The sequence below is a fragment of the Microcaecilia unicolor genome, chromosome 10 (genome assembly GCF_901765095.1).
Source record: "Microcaecilia unicolor chromosome 10, aMicUni1.1, whole genome shotgun sequence".
Taxonomy (NCBI): Eukaryota; Metazoa; Chordata; class Amphibia; order Gymnophiona; family Siphonopidae; genus Microcaecilia; species Microcaecilia unicolor.
The window spans coordinates 171,998,354-172,019,957 of record NC_044040.1 but is presented as its reverse complement, the minus strand read 5'-3'; the positions used below and the strand labels follow the sequence as shown (position 1 = coordinate 172,019,957).

Here is a 21,604-nt window from a genome sequence, read left to right as displayed (position 1 = left end):
TTTCTTCCCTCCTTTGTTGAGGAGGAGTTTCCAGATTCATTTGGGCAGTTGCACCTTTTGGATGTGCGCAGGACTTTGTTGCAGTATCTGCGAATTACAAATGCTTTCAGGACCTCTGATCATCTTTTTGTGCTGTTTGCAGGTCTTCGCAGAGGATCTTCAGCGTCTAAAGCCACTATTGCCCGCTGGCTCAAAGAAGCTATCTTTTCAGCATATCTGCTGTCTGGCTGGGCTCCGCCTGAAGCCTTTAAGGCACTTTCCACAAGAGCGATTTCCTCTTCCTGGGCGGAAACTGGAGCACTATCTCTTCATGAGATTTGCAGTGCTGCAACAGGGGCTTCTAAGCTCTCTTTCGCCCGACATTACAGGCTGGATGTGGCTGCCAGGAGGGATGCGCGTTTTGGAGCAGAGGTGCTAGCGCGTGGTGTGGCTTGTTCCCTATTTTTAGGGATTGCTTTGTTACATCCCATACGTAATGGCTTCATCTGCTTGATGACAAGGAAGGGAAAATTAGGTTCTTACCTTGGTAATTTTCTTTCCTTTACTCATAGCAGATGAAGCCATGAGCCCTCCCTGTATGATTGTCTGTATTGCAGTGATTCTGATTTTAGGTGCTGTTCTTGTTTCCTGAAGTTATATTCCTTCCTTGGGGAGTCGGAAAACAGTCTTCAGGGTTCTTGTTACAGTTATAGGAGGATGAGTTCATGTTTTGGGAGGATGAGTTTATTCCCTCCAGGAGGATGCAAGTATTCCCTCCGTTTATACAAAGTGGAGGACGAGTTTATTCCCTCCAGGAGGATGAGTTCATTCCCTCCTTTTTTGAGTTTATGCCCTTGTTAAGGGGCCATCGTTCGCTGTGAGGAAAGTTCATGTTATTCCCATTGTGGTTTGCCATTCTGCTTTGGAAGCTTCAAATATTGAAGAGGCAGTGGAGCTAGCTGGCCATGAGGCACTGTGAAAAATTGAGTGCTCTCTGTCTCCCCTTGTTGGTTGATGGAGTGGAACAGGTGGATGTAAAGCGTCTGTTCACGCTTTCCAAAAATACTAGGACTAGGGGGCATGCGATGAAACTACAGTGTAGTAAATTTAAAACAAATCGGAGAAAATTTTTCTTCACCCAACGTGTAATTAAACTCTGGAATTCGTTGCCGGAGAAACTGGTGAAGGCGGTTAGCTTAGCAGAGTTTAAAAAGGGGTTGGACAGTTTCCTAAAGGACAAGTCCATAAACCGCTACTAAACGGACTTGGAAAACTCCAAAATTTTAGGAATAACATGTATAGAATGTTTGTACGTTTGGGAAGCTTGCCAGGTGCCCTTGGCCTGGATTGGCCGCTGTCGTGGGCAGGATGCTGGGCTCGATGGATCCTTGGTCTTTTCCCAGTATGGCATTACTTATGTACTTATGATGGACACAACCCATATGGCTTCATCTGCTATGACTAAAGAAAAGAAAGTTACCAAGGTAAGAACCTAATTTTCCCTTGTTTTAGGTGATGCCATAGCATGGGTCCTACACCTTGACTTGACCCAGTCTCTTGCTTATTCTTTTGAACAATCTCCCCCCCTCCCTCCCCCCCCCCCCGACTTCACCTGATCTCTCTCTCTCATTTGCATATACTCCTCCAGCCTTCACCCTGTCTCTTTGACACTGCTACCTATTACCCTCACTTGCGGGCTGCATTTTTAGAAGAAACTGCGTGCTTCTTAGTCCCCTGCTGCAGTTCAGCTCAGTATGTAAACTTGAGCGCATGGTACAGGAAGTTTGGGCTCTTCTCACAGTACCACAAGAGTTCCTGGACTTATTGCATCACATGGCACAAGCTTGCATACAGAGCTGAACTGCAGTGCAGAAATAGTCGGTGTACTATTTGAGGTAGCGCTAAACATAAAGGAATCCTGTTCAGAAGGAATGGATCCTAAGGAGCTTAGCCGAGATTGGGTGCCAGAGCCGGTGGTGGGAGGCTTGACTGGTGGTTGGGAGGTGGGAATGGTGCTGGGCAGACTTATACGGTCTGTGCCAGAACCGGTGGTGGGACGCAGGGCTGGTGGTTGGGAGGCAGGGATAGTGATGGGCACACATATACGGTCTGTGCCCTGAAAAGGCCAGGTATAAATCAAGGTAAGGTATACACAAAAAGTAGCACATATGAATTTATCTTGTTGGGCAGACTGGATGGACCGTGCAGGTCTCTTTCTGCCGTCATCTACTATGTTATTATGTAAGTTGTGGAATAATCTTCCCTTGGCGCTACAGCAAGTACATTGTTATGGGAAGTTTAAAAAGAACCTGAAAGCATGGTAGGAAATTGGTGTTTGGTGGAGCCCCTGTTAACACCGGGTTTATATTATATGATAAGCAGTATAATATGTACAAACTGTAAGCAAGTAAAGGGGATGGGATCTATTGTATTTTTTATAATGAGCTAAATATTAGTTTGTAACTCACTTTGAGCTAATTTGATGTCATCAAATGTTGTAAGGTATGCAAATAACTTTGAGATTACTACAGAAAGTGTTTGCCTCATCCATATCCTGTCTTTAGCCAGCATGTATTCCTTGGCCAGGTATCCACACTACAATGAAAATCTTTACCATTAGCGTTAACGTGTTTCCCAAATCATAAACATGTTGACCTTTTGATAGCTTCTCAAAACACTGACAGATCTCTAATTCCTTAAAATCTGTAGCAGTATTCTCCATCAATTTCCAATTTCAGGGCACTGAGAACGCCCTCTATTTTCCTCGTAAACTCTCTTGCTGTCTCTCTCCTGTTAACAGTCTGGTGGACTTCTAAGGGTCTGGTTTCTCACTACACCATCCAGAGCAGTGTTGCGGGTTGGTTTCTCACTACACCCTCCAGACCAGTGTTAGCTAAGTTGCAGTTTTCTCACCCAGCTCTCACTCAGTAGTAGCCTAGAGAGGGTTTCTCCCTCCTCCCCCCCTCCACTTGACACCATGCTCTTCAACCTTGATTAGGAGGAGTCCAGCAGTCTTTTCGTTTTGGATCACAGGAGGGAGACACCCAGGAGTGGGGAAGGGGGAGGCAGTGAGTAGTACTGGCAGGGAGCATCTGCACTTCTCACTTAGCAGAAAGTGCTGTAGGATAGGGCTTAGTTATGGTGTCAAGTGATATTAGATGGCAAAAAAAAAAAAGAAATAATATTCAGTTTGACACAAGGGAGCCGAGATGGCGGCATTGGACTGTTTGTGAGGAGAGCTGTGGTTAGAACTTCTGAGTCTTAATTTCTTTTTTCCTTTTTCTGAATTTTCTATGGCTCTTAAGAGGAAGAGAAAGGTGTGAACTTACCTGCTAACTGCTTCTACCTTTCCCTTCGAGTTCACAGCAGATATATATCGGGTTTCTCGATTAATTTTCTTGGGAGTTATAATGTGGTAGTAAATCTTCTGCTATAGCCTGCAATGATAGAAATGTGGGACTGTCCAGGGGAAAGTTTTAATTCAGTCTCTGCAAACATTCTGGCCTGGTTCCACTCTGCTGTAGATGAGCATCGGGGGAAGGTCTTGCAGATCTGGAAGGATTTGAGGCGACTAACCCACTGGCAGTTGGTGGGTTCCTTTTTTTTTTTTTTTTTTTTAGAGATTTTCTGCAGCAATAAGAAAGCAGCCTTATGGGTTGGTAGAGGGAGAACTTGGGAGTGGTACAGCATCCCACATTGGCATTGCTGCATTCTTAGTAAGAATTGCTATCTGTGGAGAGTCGTGAACAGAGATCCAATTAATTAATTGGTAGCTCTGGTTCCTAGAGAGGTAATTCTAGAGAGTATATTTTATTTTATTTATTTATTTATACCATTTATACCCTGCATTAGCCAGAGTATAACTCGGGTGGCATACATAACAATTAGGAAAGCATGAACATGTTCAAAATATATTAACAGAAAGTAAAATACATCATATAATGTTAGACCAATAAAACTTGAGTTAAGAACAGATGTAATTAAATACTTAGTTATTTAACCTAGATAATTGAAATATGGAGGAAAAAGGTAAAGGGCTAGGATTAACTGGGTTAGACAGGAGTAGTGGGATGAGGTAAAAATGTCATGAGGTTATTTGAGAAGTGCTTATTTCCTTAAAAACTAGATTTTTCCTTGTCATCAAGCAGATGAATCCATTGCGAATGGGTTGTGTCCACCTACCAGCAGGAGGAGATGGAGCTAGCTGGACAAGAGGCACTATGGTTTTTCAATGCTCTCTATCTGCCTCTCAGTATTCTCTATCGCTCCTTCAAAAATCTGCCTGGGGTGGCTCCTGGGCTTTTGCCAGTTGTAGCAGTGGTGTTGTGGCAGCTTCACTTTAAAGGCACATAGGTTAGCCCTTTCCCTGCCTTACGCTTCCCCCCCTATGTGAATGCAGGCATATAGGTTTGCCTTGTCCCTGCCTTTCCCACACTCTTCTATGTGGATGCAGGCACATTGGTTCGTCCTTTCCTTGCCTTTCCCACTCTCCTGGACCTCCGGAGTGCCTCTTAGCTGTTGCCTCTAACTTTTCTCACAGCGTAAAAAACAAAATGCGACGCGCTTGTTAGCACTGCGGTTTTGAGGCTTCCTTCTGTCTGTGCAGCTTGACCGGAGCTCTGTGACTCGGTCTGGTGAGGTAAGAGAGTCTTGTAGCTCCTCCGGTGAGGGCCCGCGATTGGGACGTTCTGGCGTGAGTCCACCATTTTGAAATTTTCTGCCGTTTTCAGCGATGGCTGCAGAGGTTAAGCGCTGTTCACGTTGTGGCAAGTGCAGATCCACAGCGGGGCTCTATAAATCGTGCTCTTCAGACGTCAGGGCCGGCCTGAGCATGGCGAGCGAGGTTTCTTCCCGCTCGGTGGAGCTGCCTGCTGCCAGCTTGACCCCCGCAGGAGCGGAAGGGTCTGAGGCCGGAGGGGAGCCTCAGATGGAGGCTACCAGAGGAGCTGCTTACCCTGGATGGGAACCGGGAGGCCAGGGTTAGCCTTTCTCCCCTGAGTTTGTGTTGCTTTTACATAAAGCGTTCAGGTTAAAAAGAGCTCTACCGCAGTAGCAGTTCACAATTGTTGCCTGTGTAACATGATTCCAGGCTTCTTCCTGCATATGTAGGGAATCCAACATTGATTACGAGCCAGTTCAACAGCACGTTTATCCTTGCCAGTCTGGTCATCCATAACGCTCATCAGATGACGTAGCACATGCGCCCGATAATGTTGTTTGAAATTGGCTGTTATGCCCTGATCCATAGGTTGGATCAGAGAGGTAGTGTTTGGTGGCAGGAAGACCATCTTGACGATAGACAGTCTGACATCATCACTGTGTGCAGCACAATTATCACAAAGCAACAAAATCTGACTCTTTTGTGCCGCATTCTAGTGTCTAACTTTTTTAGCCACTGCTTCCAAATTTCCCCAGTCATCCATGAATTTGCATTAGCCTTATATGACACAGGAAGTCGCTTAACATTCTTGAAGTAACGGGGCTGTTTGCTCTTTCCAATGACGAGGGGTTCCAACTTCTCACTCCCATCCATATTGCAGCAAAGGAGGATCGTCAGTCGGTCCTTTGACGTTTTACCTACTGTAGTTTCAGCTTGTTTGAGTGCAAGTGTTACATTAGGAATCGCTCGCCAGTAGAGACCGTTTTCGTCAGCATTGAAAATGTCACAAGGTGCAAACCCGTTCAAGATGGTAGGAAGAACTGAAACAACCCAATTTTCAGCACCAAAGTCATCAGCGTCTTGTTTTTCACCATGCTGTTTCTTGAATTTTATGTTGTTCCTCTCCTTCCATCTTTCCAACCGTCCAACAGTGGCTTTGCATTCAGTTAGTCCAAGACTTTCAGCTAGCTGATTAGTTTTCTCCATAAGCAGTGACCACTGACAGGAAACTGCTCCTGACTTGAGAAAACCACCAAAGAAGAGCATCTTCTACCTCCTCAGCTTTTCCTGCCCATTTTCGTTTTCTGTGTGGATTTGTGTTGTTTTGCCAGTCTTCCAGAAGCTGGTCTTTCTGCTTTAAGATACGTGAAATTTGACTGGGATTGACACCATATTCTTTAGCAATAGAAGCCTGACTTTGTTTTCTAATTTTTTAAGAACTTCTGTTCGTTCAGCCAATGTTAGTCTTACAGTTGCATGATAATGACCACTCCAGTGTACACACTAACAACATTCTTTCGCTTATTCTGCCTGTGGCAGTTAAAGGGGCAGTAAATTTGAAATCTCGTTGGTTGTCACGCGCCAATCGGCTTCCATATTCCATGCGTGTGCTTATGCGGAGTCTTTCCTGCAGAGGAGCAGTCTTAAACCATGCATATAAGCAAAACTTGCACTTATCAGTGGTGCGCTAAACCGAAGTTTGTCACCATAGAAATTGATGGTGCTAAAAACGGGACCGAAGTATGGCATGCAGTTAAACAGAGCATGCGCTTATCCGATGTGCACATAAATGGAGTACACTGTACTTTTGTGGGGCTTCTTATACCATCAGCATATTCTAGATATAAAAATTTCCTTTTACAGTCCTTGAGTCGTATTTGAATATGGGACTTATGTGGTCACAAAAGCTTATGTATTGCAACCTCCTTTTAGTTGCATGTTAAAAAGATACCATAGTGTACTAAGTCTGCTCAAGGGTTGTAGGCTATTGCAAGAGAGGAGCAAGAAGGGCAATTGCTATTGGGTGTTAAGTTGGGAAAGGAGAAGGGATGTAAGTGCCATATTAGCTTATTGAGTTGGTCTATGAATCTGCAAGCACATCTTGGTGGGAGTTTGGGACATGAAACGCTACCCTTGCCTGGGGTGCTATTTTGTTCATTGAATGCTGTGTCTGGATTAACGAGCTATTAGCAGTGTCATATGACTGAACTTTTCTAGTTAAACTTAACTGTGCACAAGTACATTTGTATAAATAAAGTGACTCATAAGTTTGGGTGTTTTTTAGTTGGGAAAAGTGGTACAGAAGTGGTGATACATTCAAGTACTGCAGGTATTTCCCTGACCTCGGAGGGCTTTTAATCTAAGTTACATAAAGATGAATGCCGTGTTCATTTTTTGCTTGTAGTACTTTTTAATAATAATGTGCATAATTATTTTTCCTGTAGGTGAAGTACAAAATTTGTTTCATTTCTGAAAATTTTTTATTTTTAATATCAGCTGATCCAAAATTTGGAATAGGGGTACAGAAAGTGTTTTCAACAAAAAGTGGGGTTTTAAAAACAACATAAGATTGTATAGTTAAATGTGCACTGTAATGCGTTGCATGCTTGCATGTAAAGTTGTTATGGACAAACCAGTTGCATTCACTGTGCATGTTGGCTTTACCATCTGGCTAGTGACTATCGGATAGAAATCCCCCATCCTGCCAGTAAGATTCCTAGCTTATAAAAATTGAATTGCACCGCTGGTGCTGGTGCAATCAGCAAACAGTAACAGATTTGTATACTATCTAAATAGTACCTGGGGAGATCAGGACATATAGCTGCTCACAAGTTATCAAATATAACTGTTCACAATGACTCAGCAAAGAGATTTCTCTCTCTCTTCTTCCTGGTTAAGACTGGAGAAAAAGCCAGTACATCCTAGCTGAATTTTGAGCTCCTGGGCCAATCAGAGCCCAGAACAACAAGTTTTAAAAATAGCTGGCCACATCACTGCAGGTTACCTCTTGCCTGTGTTGACTAAAGAAGGAACAATCAGTTCTCTGTAACAGCTTTAAACATAAACATGCACCACCTGCTGGCCAAACTAGAGAAATACACTTCAAGAAATAATACAGTTTTACAGGCTTAAAAACCCAGTTTTGTCACAGTATTATTTTGTGGTGGAAATGCATTTGCTTAAAATTATCTGAATAAGCATGAGATATCTATTTGTGTGCATTTTATTTTTTAGTGAATGGTAGTGTCTAGAAAGGGTATGTCCCTTCAGGAGAGAGGTGCCAATGTCCAACCGGCCTAATAACAATCCAGGGGGGTCACTGCGACGTTCACAGAGGAACACTGCCGGGGCCCAACCGCAAGACGACGCAGTAGGAGGAAGGTATATTTCTGTTTATAGACAATGTGGGCTGCAAATGAGAGGTTTTTTTAATTAAATTGTTATAAGTTTATATTAGTATATGTTCCCTTAAATAAGTAAAAATTCAAAATGAGGATTATTTTTACATTTTTTGATACTTTTATACTGTGTTATTGTGTTTTAAATATCTGCACAGAGCAAGGGTTCTCAACTTAGTCCTCGAGGGAGACACAACCAGTCAGGTTTTCCAGAATATCCACAATGAAGATGCATGAGAGTGCATGCAAATTTATCGCGTACATTTTCATTGTCATCTGTCAAGTAACTACCTCTCGCTTTATTAAATTATACCAGCAACTTCTTTATTGAAAACTTTGTTGTAAATTATTTTCTCCGAGGACAAGCAGGCTGCTTGTTCTCACTGATGGGTTACGTCCACGGAACCCCCTCCAATCAGAATCTTCACTAGCAAAGACGTTTGCTAGCCCTCGTGCGCCCATGCGCACCGCGCATGCGCGACCGTCTTCCCGCCCGAACCGGCTCGTGTTCGTCAGTCTTCTTTTGTCCGCGCTCGGGACGGTCGTGTTTTGCCGCCGTTTCGTGCCCCTCAGAAGACCTCGTGCGTCTTTCGCGGTTTTTCTACTTTTTCTCTGTCAAAAAAAAAAAAAAAAAGAGGTTCCCCTTTTTTCCCGTATTTCTAGCTTTTTCCCAGCGTAAGTATCCTTTCGCTTTCGGGAGCGGCCTTGTTGGCCGCCCGTACGGGTTTTTCCCCCTTTTTTTTTTCGGTGCATATTGTCATCGCGAATTTTGATTTCGCCGGTGTGATTTTTCCGCCCATGTCATCGAAGCCTTCCAGCGGCTTCAAGAAGTGCACCCAGTGCGCCTGGATAATCTCGCTCACTGATAGGCACGCTTCGTGTCTTCAGTGTCTGGGGGCTGGGCACCGCCCGCAGGCCTGTAGACTTTGTGCTCTTTTGCAGAAGAGGACTTGGGTAGCGAGATTAGCCCAGTGGAACGTTCTGTTCTCCGGCGCTTCGACGGCAACAGCATCTCGGGATTCGAGTGCATCGTCGTCGGCAGCACCGAAGTCTTCGGGGAGTGCATCGGCGTCGACGGCATCGAGGCGTATTCCTCCTGCATCGACGGTACCGAGACTTCGGAAGAGTGCGTCGGCGGTACCGGGACCCCCGCTGGTGCTGATGTTGTCGGACGGTGGTGCTTCGTCTGGAGTGCAGGTGAGGGCTGTCCATTCCCCTGCTGGTGGCTGTGAGCCTTCGGGTAGGTCTCCTCCTGCCCTGAGGGCTCCTGCGGTACAGCCCCCCCCCGGGATCGACCTTCTTCGGACCCGGCCCCGAGGAAGCGACGTCTGGATTCAACGTCCTCCTCATCGGTACCGGGGAGCTCCGGTGATATGCTTCGCTCGAAGAAGTCGAAGCAGCATCGTCACCGGTCACCTTCCCGACTTGGTACCGGGAGCTCTGGGTCGCCGAGGGAGTCGGCACCCAGCAGGCATCGGCACGGGGAGGACCACTCACCCTCCATCCAGGAGGTGTCGGTGCGCTCTACTCCAGACAGCCCGGTACCGCCTCCGCGCCCGGAACAGATTTTGACCTCGACACCTGCACCGGCTTCTCAGTCTTTCTCCACAGCCGCTCTGCACGAGAGTCTCCGGGCCTTTCTTCCAGGCATCCTGGAAGAGCTGTTACGCCCTTCTCCTCCGATACCGGGGGTGCTTGCGCCACTGGTGCCGTCGAGTGAGGCGACGGCTGGCCCTTTGCCCGGGGTGAGGTCCCCGGTATGGCTTCGGCTGCCTCCCAGGTGGACTCCCCAACGACGTCGGGGGAGGGAGCTTCGCTGCTGCCAGCCAGGGAGTCCACCTCTCGACGCTCCCGCCGTGGCAGTGTTTCCACGGAGTCGGAACGGGCGCGGCTTTTCGACGCAGGTTCATGAACTTGTCTGATACCGATGATGAGGCCTCGTGGGAGGCAGAGGAGGACATCAGATATTTCTCTGACGAGGAGTCTGATGGCCTTCCTTCTGACCCCACTCCCTCCCCTGAAAGGCAGCTTTCTTCTCCCGAGAGTCTGTTTTTCTCGGCCTTTGTCCGGGGGATGTCTACGGCCATCCCCTTCCCGGTGGTTGTAGAGGATGAGCCCAGGGCTGAAATGTTTGAGCTCTTGGACTATCCTTCTCCACCTAAGGAAGCGTCCACAGTACCCATGCATCATGTCCTAAAAAAGACATTGCTGGCGAACTGGACCAAGCCACTAACTAATCCCCACATTCCCAAGAAGATCGAATCCCAGGATCGGATCCATGGGGACCCAGAGCTGATGTGTACTCAGTTGCCTCACGACTCTGGTGTGGTGGATCTGGCCCTGAAGAAGGCTAAGAGTTCTAGGGAGCATGCTTCGGTGCCCCTGGGCAAAGACTCCAGAACCTTAGACTCCTTTGGGAGGAAGGCCTATCATTCTTCCATGCTCGTGGCCAAGATTCAATCGTACCAGCTCTACACGAGCATCCATATGCGGAACAATGTGCGGCAGCTGGCGGACTTGGTGGACAAGCTCCCTTCTGAGCAAGCCAAGCCGTTTCAGGAGGTGGTCAGGCAGCTGAAGGCATGTAGGAAATTCCTGGCCAGAGGGGTATTTGATACCTTTGATGTTGCGTCCAGGGCCGCTGCTCAAGGTGTGGTGATGCGCAGACTCTCATGGCTGCGTGCCTCCGACCTGGAGAATAGGATCCAGCAGCGGATTGCGGACTCCCCTTGCCGAGCGGATAACATTTTTGGAGAAAAAGTCGAACAGGTGGTAGAACAGCTCCACCAGCGGGATAATGCTTTCGAGAAATTCTCCCGCCGGCAGCCTTCAGCATTTACCTCATCAGGTAGACGTTTTTATGGGGGAAGGAGGGCTGTTCCCTACTCTTCTGGTAAGCGTAGGTACAATCCTCCTTCTCGACAGCCTGCGGCCCAGGCTAAGCCCCAGCGCGCTCGCTCTCAGCAGCGTGCGCCTCAGCAAGGCCCCACAGCTCCCCAGCAAAAGCAGGGGGCGAGCTTTTGACTGGCTCCAGCAGAGCATAGCCGAGATCAAAGTGTCCGTGCCGGACGACCTGCCGGTCGGGGGGAGGTTGAAAGTTTTTCACCAAAGGTGGCCTCTTATAACCTCCGACCGTTGGGTTGTTCAAATAGTCCGGCAAGGATACGCCCTCAATTTGGCCTCCATGCCTCCAATTTGCCCACCGGGAGCTCAGTCTTTCAGCTTCCAGCACAAGCAGGTACTTGCAGAGGAACTCTCCGCCCTTCTGAGCGCCAAAGCGGTCGAGCCCGTGCCATCGGGGCAAGAAGGGCTGGGATTCTATTCCAGGTACTTCCTTGTGGAAAAGAAAACGGGGGGGATGCGTCCCATCCTAGACCTAAGGGCCCTAAACAAATATCTGGTCAAGGAAAAGTTCAGGATGCTTTCCCTGGGCACCCTTCTTCCCATGATTCAGGAAAAAGATTGGCTATGCTCATTGGACTTAAAGGATGCTTACACGCATATTCCGATACTGCCAGCTCACAGACAGTATCTTCGATTCCGTCTGGGAACACGTCACTTCCAGTGCTGTGTGCTACCCTTTGGGCTCGCCTCCGCGCCCAGGGTGTTCACGAAGTGCCTGGCTGTGGTAGCAGCAGTTCTCCGCAGGCTTGGAGTGCACGTGTTCCCTTATCTCGACGATTGGCTGGTGAAGAACACATCCAAGGCAGGAGCTCTACAGTCCATGCAGATGACTATTCGACTCCTGGAGCTACTGGGGTTTGTGATAAATTATCCAAAGTCCCATATTCTCCCAGTACAGAGACTCAAATTCATAGGAGCTCTGCTGGATTCTCGGACGGCTCGTGCCTATCTTCCGGAGACAAGGGCCAACAATCTGTTGTCCCTCGTCTCCCGGGTGCGAGCGTCCCAGCAGATCACAGCTCGGCAGATGTTGAGATTGCTTGGCCACATGGCCTCCACAGTTCATGTGACTCCCATGGCTCGTCTTCGCATGCGATCTGCTCAATGGACCCTAGCTTCCCAGTGGTTTCAGGCTGCTGGGGATCTAGAGGACGTGATTCACCTGTCCACGAGTTTTCTCGAATCCCTGCACTGGTGGACAATTTGGTCCAATTTGACTCTGGGACGCCCTTTCCAAATTCCTCAGCCGCAAAAAGTGCTGACTACGGATGCGTCTCTCCTGGGGTGGGGAGCTCATGTCGATGGGCTTCACACCCAGGGAAGCTGGTCCCTCCAGGAAAAGGTCTACAGATCAATCTCCTGGAGTTACGAGCGGTCTGGAACGCTCTGAAGGCTTTCAGAGATCGGCTGTCCCACCAAATTATCCAAATTGAGACAGACAACCAGGTTGCCATGTATTACATCAACAAGCAGGGGGGCACCGGATCTTGCCCCCTGTGTCAGGAAGCCGTCAGCATGTGGCTGTGGGCTCGCCGTTACGGCATGTTTCTCCAAGCCACATATCTGGCAGGCGTAAACAGTCTGGCCGACAGGTTGAGCAGGATTATGCAACCTCACGAGTGGTCGCTCAACTCCAGAGTAGTGGGACAGATCTTCCAAGTGTGGGGCACCCCCTTGGTACATCTCTTCGCATCTCGAGCCAACCACAAAGTCCCTCAGTTCTGTTCCAGGCTTCAGGCCTACGGCAGACTGGCATCGGATGCCTTCCTCCTGGACTGGGGGGAGGGTCTGCTGTATGCTTATCCTCCCATACCTCTGGTGGGGAAGACTTTGTTGAAACTCAAGCAAGACCGAGGCACCATGATTCTGATTGCTCCTTTTTGGCCGCGTCAGATCTGGTTCCCTCTTCTTCTGTCCTCCGAAGAACCGTGGAGATTGGAGTGTTTTCCGACCCTCATCACCCAGAACGAAGGGGTGCTTCTGCATACCATCCTCCAGTTTCTGGCTCTCACGGCCTGGATGGAGAGCATAGACTTTGGGTCTGTCGGAGGGTGTCTCCCGTGTCTGTCTTGCTTCCAGGAAAGATTCCACTAAGAGGAGTTACTTCTTTTTATGGAGGAGGTTTGCCGTCTGGTGTGACAGCAAGGCCTTAGATCCTTGCTCTTGTCCTACACAGACCCTGCTTGACTACCTTCTGCACTTGTCTGAGTCTGGTCTCAAGACCAACTCTGTAAGGGTTCACCTTAGCGCAATCAGTGCATACCATTACCGTGTAGAAGGTAAGCCGATCTCGGGACAGCCTTTAGTTCGCTTTGAGAGGTTTGCTTTTGTCAAAGCCCCCCATCAAACCTCCTACAGTGTCATGGGATCTCAGTGTCGTTCTCACCCAGCTGATGAAACCTTCTTTTGAGCCACTGAATTCCTGCCATCTGAAGTACATGACCTGGAAGGTCATTTTCTTGGTGGCAGTAACTTCAGCTCGTAGAGTCAGTGAGCTTCAGGCCCTGGTAGCCCATGCTCCTTACATCAAATTTCATCATAACAGAGTAGTCCTTCGCACTCACTCTAAGTTCTTGCCGAAGGTGGTGTCGGAGTTCCATCTGAACCAGTCAATTGTCTTGCCAACATTCTTTCCCCGTCCTCATTCCTGCCCTGCTGAATGTCAGCTGCACACATTGGACTGCAAAAGAGCATTGGCCTTCTATCTGGAGTTGACACAGCCCAACAGACAGTCCGCCCAAATGTTTGTTTCTTTTGATCCCAATAGGAGGGGAGTGGCTGTGGGGAAACGCACCTTATCAAATTGGCTAGCAGACTGCATTTCTTTCACTTACGCCCAGGCTGGGCTGGCTCTTGAGGGTCATGTCACGGCTCACAATGTTAGAGCCATGGCAGCGTCAGTGGCCCACTTGAAGTCAGCCACTATTGAAGAGAACTGCAAGGCTACGATGTGGTCATCTATCCACACATTCACATCTCATTACTGCCTGCAGCAGGATACCCGACGCGACAGTCGGTTCGGGCAGTCGGTGCTTCAGAATCTGTTCGGGGTTTAGAATCCAACTCCACCCCCCTAGGCCCATTTTTTGTTCTGTTCCAGGCTACACTCTGTTAGTTGGATAAGTTGTTAGGTCAATCTCAGTTATGTCCTCGCCGTTGCAAGGCCCAATTGACCATGTTTGTTGTTTTGAGTGAGCCTGGGGGCTAGGGATACCCCATCAGTGAGAACAAGCAGCCTGCTTGTCCTCGGAGAAAACGAATGCTACATACCTGTAGAAGGTATTCTCCGAGGACAGCAGGCTGATTGTTCTCAGAAACCCGCCCGCCTCCCCTTTGGAGTTGTGTCTTCCCTTGTCTTTGTCTTGCTACATACGGGACTGATGAACAAGAGCTGGTTCGGGCGGGAAGATGGTTGCGCATGCGCGCGAGGGCTAGCAAACGTCTTTGCTAGTGAAGATTCCAATTGGAGGGGGTTCCGTGGACGTCACCCATCAGTGAGAACAATCAGCCTGCTGTCCTCGGAGAATACCTTCTACAGGTATGTAGCATTCGCTTAAAATCCTATCATTCACATAATATTAGCCTAATATTAGGTGAATTATTTTAAAGTAATTTTTAACTAGTCTAATTAGATTAATGATATAATTTTACAACTAAAAGTTTTTAATACAGTGAGAGGTAGTTACTTGATAATATCTTAATTTTTAACTAGAGTGGAAGAGGGATACTCAGAGATCTGTACATTATTTTCATTGTGGATATCCTAAGAACTTGACTGGCTAGTTATGTTACAAGGAAGGGGTTGAGAACTACTGATGTAGTATACCTTGGACCCTGTAAGCCTTTTTCCATAGATATAAAAAAGGGGTAAAACTTGCAGTAAATATACCCTTTTATCCTAGTCCAAATTAAACTTTCTGTGCACTGAAGTTGGTGGACCGTTGCCACGATTTGGGTTTCTGCCAGGTACTTTGTGCTCTGGCTTGGTCACTGTTTGGAAAGCAGGATACTGGGATAGATGGACCATTGCTCTGACCCAGTATGGCTACTCTTACATTCCTGTGGGTGGGAAATAAACAGTATAACATTTGTTTAAGAATTGTAATTGAAAATGAACTTTCCTAAGCATCCTGACCAGTCCAGAATCTGTGGGTTATTCTCACCCACTTGTGGATGAAGACAGAGAAAAGTCCAGCGTACGTAGTTCAGTAAGGGCCCCCTGTAGCTTTAGAGCTTCAATATTTCTGTCTCCTGCAGATGGTGACAGGTGGACTGTGCAGCTTCTGGATTGATTACTGAGGCAGCCCCTGGGCCAGTTGGAGAATTAAGCTTCAGCTGACAGGGGCCTTCTGGAGGTCTTGAGCTCCTTTAAAAATGAAGATTGGTGAGCTTGAAACATGGATGCAATCAAGTTTCCTCCCCTCCCTGCCCCTGAGAGAATTTAAAAATGGGTAGAGGGCTCATTGCCAGTGGCCAGTTCTGAGGGAACCCGGACTTGGGCCATGATCCTTTGCTGGTTGGAGCACCATTTTTCATGTCTTACCTCATTCCTCTAGGTAATTTTGTGAACTGCGTTCTGAATGTAAGACCCTGTGAGGTGTGCCAAGCACTACTCTTACAGTGACTGTTGGAGGCCATCTGGGCAAGGTCTCTCTGTTAACATTGGACCCTCTGAGTGTTTAATGTTGGAGGGGGGGGGGGGGTCAGAGAAACCTGGGCAAGGTCTGTCTGGTAAGATTGGACCCTCTGAGTATTTAATGTTGGGAGGGGGGTGTCGGAGGAACTTGGGGACAAGCATTTGTTGGTCTGCGCACAAGAAAGAACTGTGTTAGGAATGCTTATTCAGGCCCATGTCTCATTGTGAAAAGCACGGGAGAGATCTCCATTTTAAAATTCATCTTGCCTGCAGTGTTCCAAACACAAAACCCTTGCGGGGGTACTAGCCATTAGCCTGATTTATATTGATTCCCAAAAGGATCTGCTCCTAGAGGCGCAGAAGAAAGACGGAAGTTTTTATTTACTTCACGGTGCCAAAAAAAAAAATAGAAGGCACATTTCAACTGGTTATAGATTTTGAAAAGTGAATTGTACATGGCGCATTCTATCCTTCAGAATGGAAACCTCAAGATCAGTAATGCTGGCCATGTGGCAGACACTTTTTTTTTTTTTTTTAAGCCTTGGTGCTCAAACAAGCTTATCTACATATCCTGGTTCTGTGTGTTACAGATACTTAAAAATGTTCTGTTTTGGCATTTCTAGTTCCCAGCATAGCCTATTGGTTTGTCACCACCTTCCTGAACCTTCTCTAAGATGTTGCTAGTGGTTGTAGTTTTTTCATCTAGAAGGTATTGGAATGCATAGTAACTGAAATAGCTGTTTCACCCCAGTACTGAACAAGATGTGAAGAGATTAGTGTGATTCCTTCTTTCTGTGATCCCTGTGCCAGGAGAGAATCCTTGGGATGTGACTGATTGCAGGTGCTGAGGTCAGTGGTAGGTTTCATGTATTAAATCTCATGAGCTTGGTTTGCATCTCTGTTACAGAATTCTTTACTCTCCCTGGTTCAAACATTCCCACAGCTACTAATATGTGCTCCAAACATTGCAAGCATGAGTCTATGTGGAGTGGCTGAACAACAGTCTGTTCCAAGGGGTAAACCTGATGGCTGTCATTAGGCTTTCATTGAATTAAAATTCCATCCAGTTTGGCTGGTGCTAACTCTTTGGTTCTTGGGGTGAAGCATTTTGGTCCACTGACTGTCTCAAACTAAGAGGAATATACAGTGCTTCACCTAAATACAATTCAGCTATGCTTGCTTAGCTAAGCAGGATCTTCAGGACTAGTGCCTGGATGAGTGACCATTTGTAGTACACCTTTGGTTCATCTAGCTCTTCAAGTCTTAGATTTCATCTTCTTGGAAGATTAGTAAGGATGTTTGCTGCCATGGTAACTATGGGGGTTTCCATCAACAGGCAAAGAATGACAACCTTTTGTCATCAGCAATGCCTGTAAATGGAATATATAGAATGTACAATTTTTTTTCAGTAGAGATTTGCTCAGTCTGGGGGTATGGAAATGTTCTAATGGCCTTGCTCTCATATCCTACTGTTGTGGTTATGTATTTCTAGATATCATATCAAATAGGGACTGTCCTTCCATGTTAAATTGTACAGCGCTGCGTAACCCTAGTATCGCTTTAGAAATGTTTAGTAGTAAATAGAAATCTCTGGGTTCTGTCCTTTTGTTGATGTACAGATTTGAATGTGTTTTTGCAGCCTTATCTCAACTCCTGTAGGTATTCCTGCAGCCTTGGTTTCCAAGGAAACTCTTGTAGGTATTCCCGACTCTCCTGAGATTAGGGCAGATGAGCCAGGTAAGTCTTTTTCGCTCAGGCCCAGTAGTGCTATTGCTCTTCACTGGCCCAGGAGACCTTGAAACAAGTTAGATGGACTAATCAAATTCAGACAACTGCTGTAATTTACAAATTAAACAGAGGTCCCTTCAGGGTCCAGCTGTCATGGAGAATCCAGTTCTATTCACTCTTAAGCCGTTGTGCTTCAGGCATTATTACTTTCATGAACATCTTGCTATGCTACTTCAATCTAGGAAGTGTTGTACCTCTTTAGAGTACACGGGACTAGCGATTCTTGAGTTGTGTTCTTAGAGAGCAGTTTCTCTATTGCTGCATTATTCCTTTCATCCTGGTGTTCAGGATGTATTTAGGGGGAATATTGGCCCTTGTGGATGGGGTCCTTAAAGGTTTGTTGTACCTTTTCTCCAAGGACAAGTAGACTGTATTCTCTCCATGTTGCCTGGTGTGGAAGGCTAAAAAGCTTAATGTAGCTTTAAGATTCACCAGCATTCCCACTGCACATATGCGAGTGCCTTCCTGCCTGCCAGAAGAGTGCGGGACCAGCAGTCTTCTCTCATCCATTGTGAAAAGACGCACTGTTTCGTGGCTCCCTCACTACCTCTGGTGTGGCTTTCCAATTTGAGCCTTTTTGTGCCTTCCCAGTGGGATTTTTATCTATGTGCCTCTTCCCCCATTGGGGCATTTTTCCTTTCTTCCTATATAGGTTTAATTTAGTTTTCCCCACTTAAGTTTTTATTTTTTTATTTTTTAAGGTGCTCATTAGGTCCTCTTAGGCCTGAGCTGCAGTCAGACTCTTCTCCTAGTTTTTTGATGATTTGCTCCTTTTTAGGATCACCATTGAGTTGGTTTGATTTGGCCATGGCTGTTTTCCCTTCCATGTCATCAAAGGTTCCCAGTGGCTTTAAGCACTGTACCCGGTGCAGTAAGACCATTTCTGGTACGCACACCCATTCTCGGTGTGTCCAGTGTTTGGGGCCTGAATATACCCCTTCCAGCTGTGTTGTTTGCCATTGTATAAAGAAAAGAACTCAGCTGGCCTGAGAAGCTCAGAGAATTTTTTGGAGCCCGGTCCGAAATATCGGCATCGACATCAAGCCTCACACTGACATTGGGTGTATCGGTCCCTATGGTTGCTAGACCCTTATCAGAAACTGGTAGTGTTCATGCATCAAGCAGGCCTCTACCTGCTTCGATATTGACCTCTCTGCAGGGCTTCCGGAACCAGTCAGCATCAGACCTGATTCTGAGGAGGTGTGGGGATTTGACAACATGCTCGTCGACACTGAGGAGCACCGATGGCCGGCATCAGCATTGATTCCCCTCGACACATGGTGCCGGGAGCACCAGAGTACCAAGGGATCTGGTCCCTGAGAAGAATTGGCACTGGGAGGACTGCTCTTCCTCCATTGTGGAGGTACTGACCTATGCGCCAGGACCAAGCACCTGCACCAATCCTGATGGTTCAGCAAGCTGCTTCTTAATGCCCCGGCCTCTCCTGATGGTGGCCCTCTGAGAGTATCCAGGCCATGCTCCATGGGCATTTGGCGGGGATCCTTCAGCAGACTGCATTGAGTTCATCGGTATCAGGGGTGCTTTCACTAGCCATGCCTATACCTGCTGCCCCGCAAGACACACAACCTGTGGTGAGGCCTCTGACCCCGGTGCCACATGCAATACTGGTGTTGACAGCCGCACATGCTGGTGCCCCTTTGATGTTAGTGGAGGAAACTTTGCCGGAGTTGAGTGTGGAGCCTGTGCCTTGATGCACCTCTAGACAAGGATGTGCTTCCTCCTATCTCCAAGCAGGCTTGGTCTCGGCTCTCCCATGAGGAGTATTTTGCTGACACCAATGAGGACCCTAGGTACTTCCCGGATTCCATCTGACCCCTCCCCTCCTGAGGAAAGAAGGAAATCTCCACCTGAATGCCTTTCTTCCCACGTTTTGTGAGGGAAAATGGCGGCTGCCATTTCAATCCATTTAGAGACTGAGGACGAGTGCAGGGTTGAGATGTTCAAGTTCCTGGACTACGACTCCACCAAGAGAGGCTGTGATGGCCCTTGGAATACACAAGACTCTCACTGCGGACCCATCTAAAGGGGGAACCTGTGTTGGAGGAGCTTGCAGGGCCCAGAAACATTTCACACTTAAGGCCCTTATTCTCATGATGCTGGCGGAGACCCTGGTTGGGGCTGTTAGAGGGGCCATGGCCCTTGATTCTCTCTCTACCTTCACATCAGAGGAAGTCAAAATATTGGTCATAACCTAAAGTGGTCACCAAGGTGACCACTGTTCTTGTAGCCTTACCATCACCTCAGTGGGTGGTGGTAAGTGCTTGCCCTGGAAATGGTCATGTGACAAGTGCTTCACTTGCTGCATGGCCATTTCTTTAAAACAAAACAAATCAAAACAAAACCCAGCTTTTTCCCCGCTTCTGTAAAAGGGGGCCTCAGCGCACATCAAAAACACATGCTGATTCCAGCGCAGTTCAGGCCTCTGAGCTCTGTGAGAAGCGTGTGGAATAGTAGTTTCCCTTAGCTTTTTTGATGGGTGCTTCCATTGATCAGGCTGTTATCTGTTGCACTGTGTGGTGAGAGCCATGCTGTGTTGACTGCAGCAGCTGCCAGGGTCCCCAGAGGCTTCTCGCCTGGAATCTGCGACAGTATTTTTGATGAATGTTCTTTACAACCTGGTCCGTCTTTCTTCCCAGTCAGTGGCCGCTTCTGTGGTGGTTTCATGCTGGCTGTGGCTCTGTCATTGGGTTGTGGATGCATAGTCTAAGAAGCTTCTCAATCAGCTGCCCTGTGGGGGGGGGGGGGGGGGGTGTTCGCCATTTGGAGATGAGTGAGAGAAGCTGGTGAAGGATATGGGCGAGGCTTGGCCTTTTCATCTCCCTGAACCGAGGCAAAAGAGTGCTCAGTGGTCCTCTGCGTCTGCAGGGCTCTCCAGAGGGTTGGACCACTTTCAGCCCATCTGGTGCTTCCAGTTCAGGCCTCTGGTTTGGAGCACATTTGAGTCGAGTGACACAAGGTGCCCGGTATGTGCATGAGGTGACTTGGCCCATCAATTACCTGGAGACGTGGACAATCTGCCTGGCCCTGCTGTAATTTTTACCTCTCCTTCAGGGGAAGGCAGTCCGAGTAATGTAGGATAATGCCACAATGATGGCTTATATCAACAAGCAGGGGGGCACAAGAAGTTGGTCGGTGGCCTGGGAAGCAGTGTACCTCTGTTGGGCAGAGAGACATGTGCAGGTCCAGTTGCAGTTTACATTGTGGGCAAGGACAATGTGCAGGCAGACTTTCTCAGCCACTCTCTTCTGGATCTGGGGGAATGGGAGCTAGGACTGCAGACCTTCCAACTCATTCTGGACTAGTGGGGGCCTCTGGTCTTTGATCTGATCAGTATCAGATCTATGCGAAAGCAGACTGTTCGGTCACCGAAGGAGCCCACTTCTTGGGGGTTAGATGCTCTGGTGCAGCCCTGGTTACAGAAGTTACCTCTCTTCTTTCCATAGCCTCTGATAGGCTGGCTGTTGTGCAGGATTGCATGTCATCCTCATCTGGTCTTGCTCAGTGGGTATGGCAAGGTCTGGTAGAAATTGAAGAAATGGATCCCTTCTGGCTTACGGTTTGGCTCTTGAAAGGAGGCGTTTAGAGGTGAGACTTTTCGTCTGCAGTGTTTTCTACTCTGCTCTTGGAAATGTTCCACCTCCCTTGCTTATGTCAGGGTTTGGAGGGTTTTCAAGACTTTGGTGTGTGGGATAGTTGCTGTCCCCTTGGAAGGCTCAGATCCCAGATATTCTGGTGTTTGTACAGCTGGACTATTATAAAGAACAACATTAAAGAGCATATGCATAAGCATGGCTTAATTGACCAAAGCTATCATGGAATTAGTAAAAAGAAATCTTGCCTCAATAATCTACTACATATCTTTGAAGGGGTGGATAAAGGTGAGCTGTTCGATTTTACTGTGTGTTTGAATTTACAAAAGGCATATGCTAGCACTGCTGCTTTTTAACATATTTATAAATGATCAAGACATGGGAATAACTAGTGATGTAATTAAATTTACTGATGACACAAAGTTGTGAAATTGCAAGAGGATTTTGAAAATTGCAAGAGGACCATACGAGACTGGACATCCAAATGACAGATGACCTTTAATGTGAGCAAGTGTAAAGTGATGCATGTAGGAAACCATAGCTACGTGATGCAAGGTTCCACTTTAGGAGTCACTGCCCAGGAAAAGGATCTAGGTGTCATCCTTAATATGTTGAAACCATCTGCTCA

The 21,604-nt window shown here is 47.4% G+C and overlaps 1 protein-coding gene across 1 annotated transcript in view; it reads left to right on the top strand.

The window, feature by feature from the left end:
• Positions 1-21,604, top strand: part of TRIP12 (thyroid hormone receptor interactor 12) — a 470,187-nt gene that overhangs the window by 39,640 nt on the left and 408,943 nt on the right. Inside the window, 1 exon segment of the mRNA XM_030216098.1 lies at positions 7,874-8,020. Within this exon segment, the coding sequence (XP_030071958.1) occupies positions 7,923-8,020 (98 nt within the window). The 5' untranslated portion in view covers positions 7,874-7,922.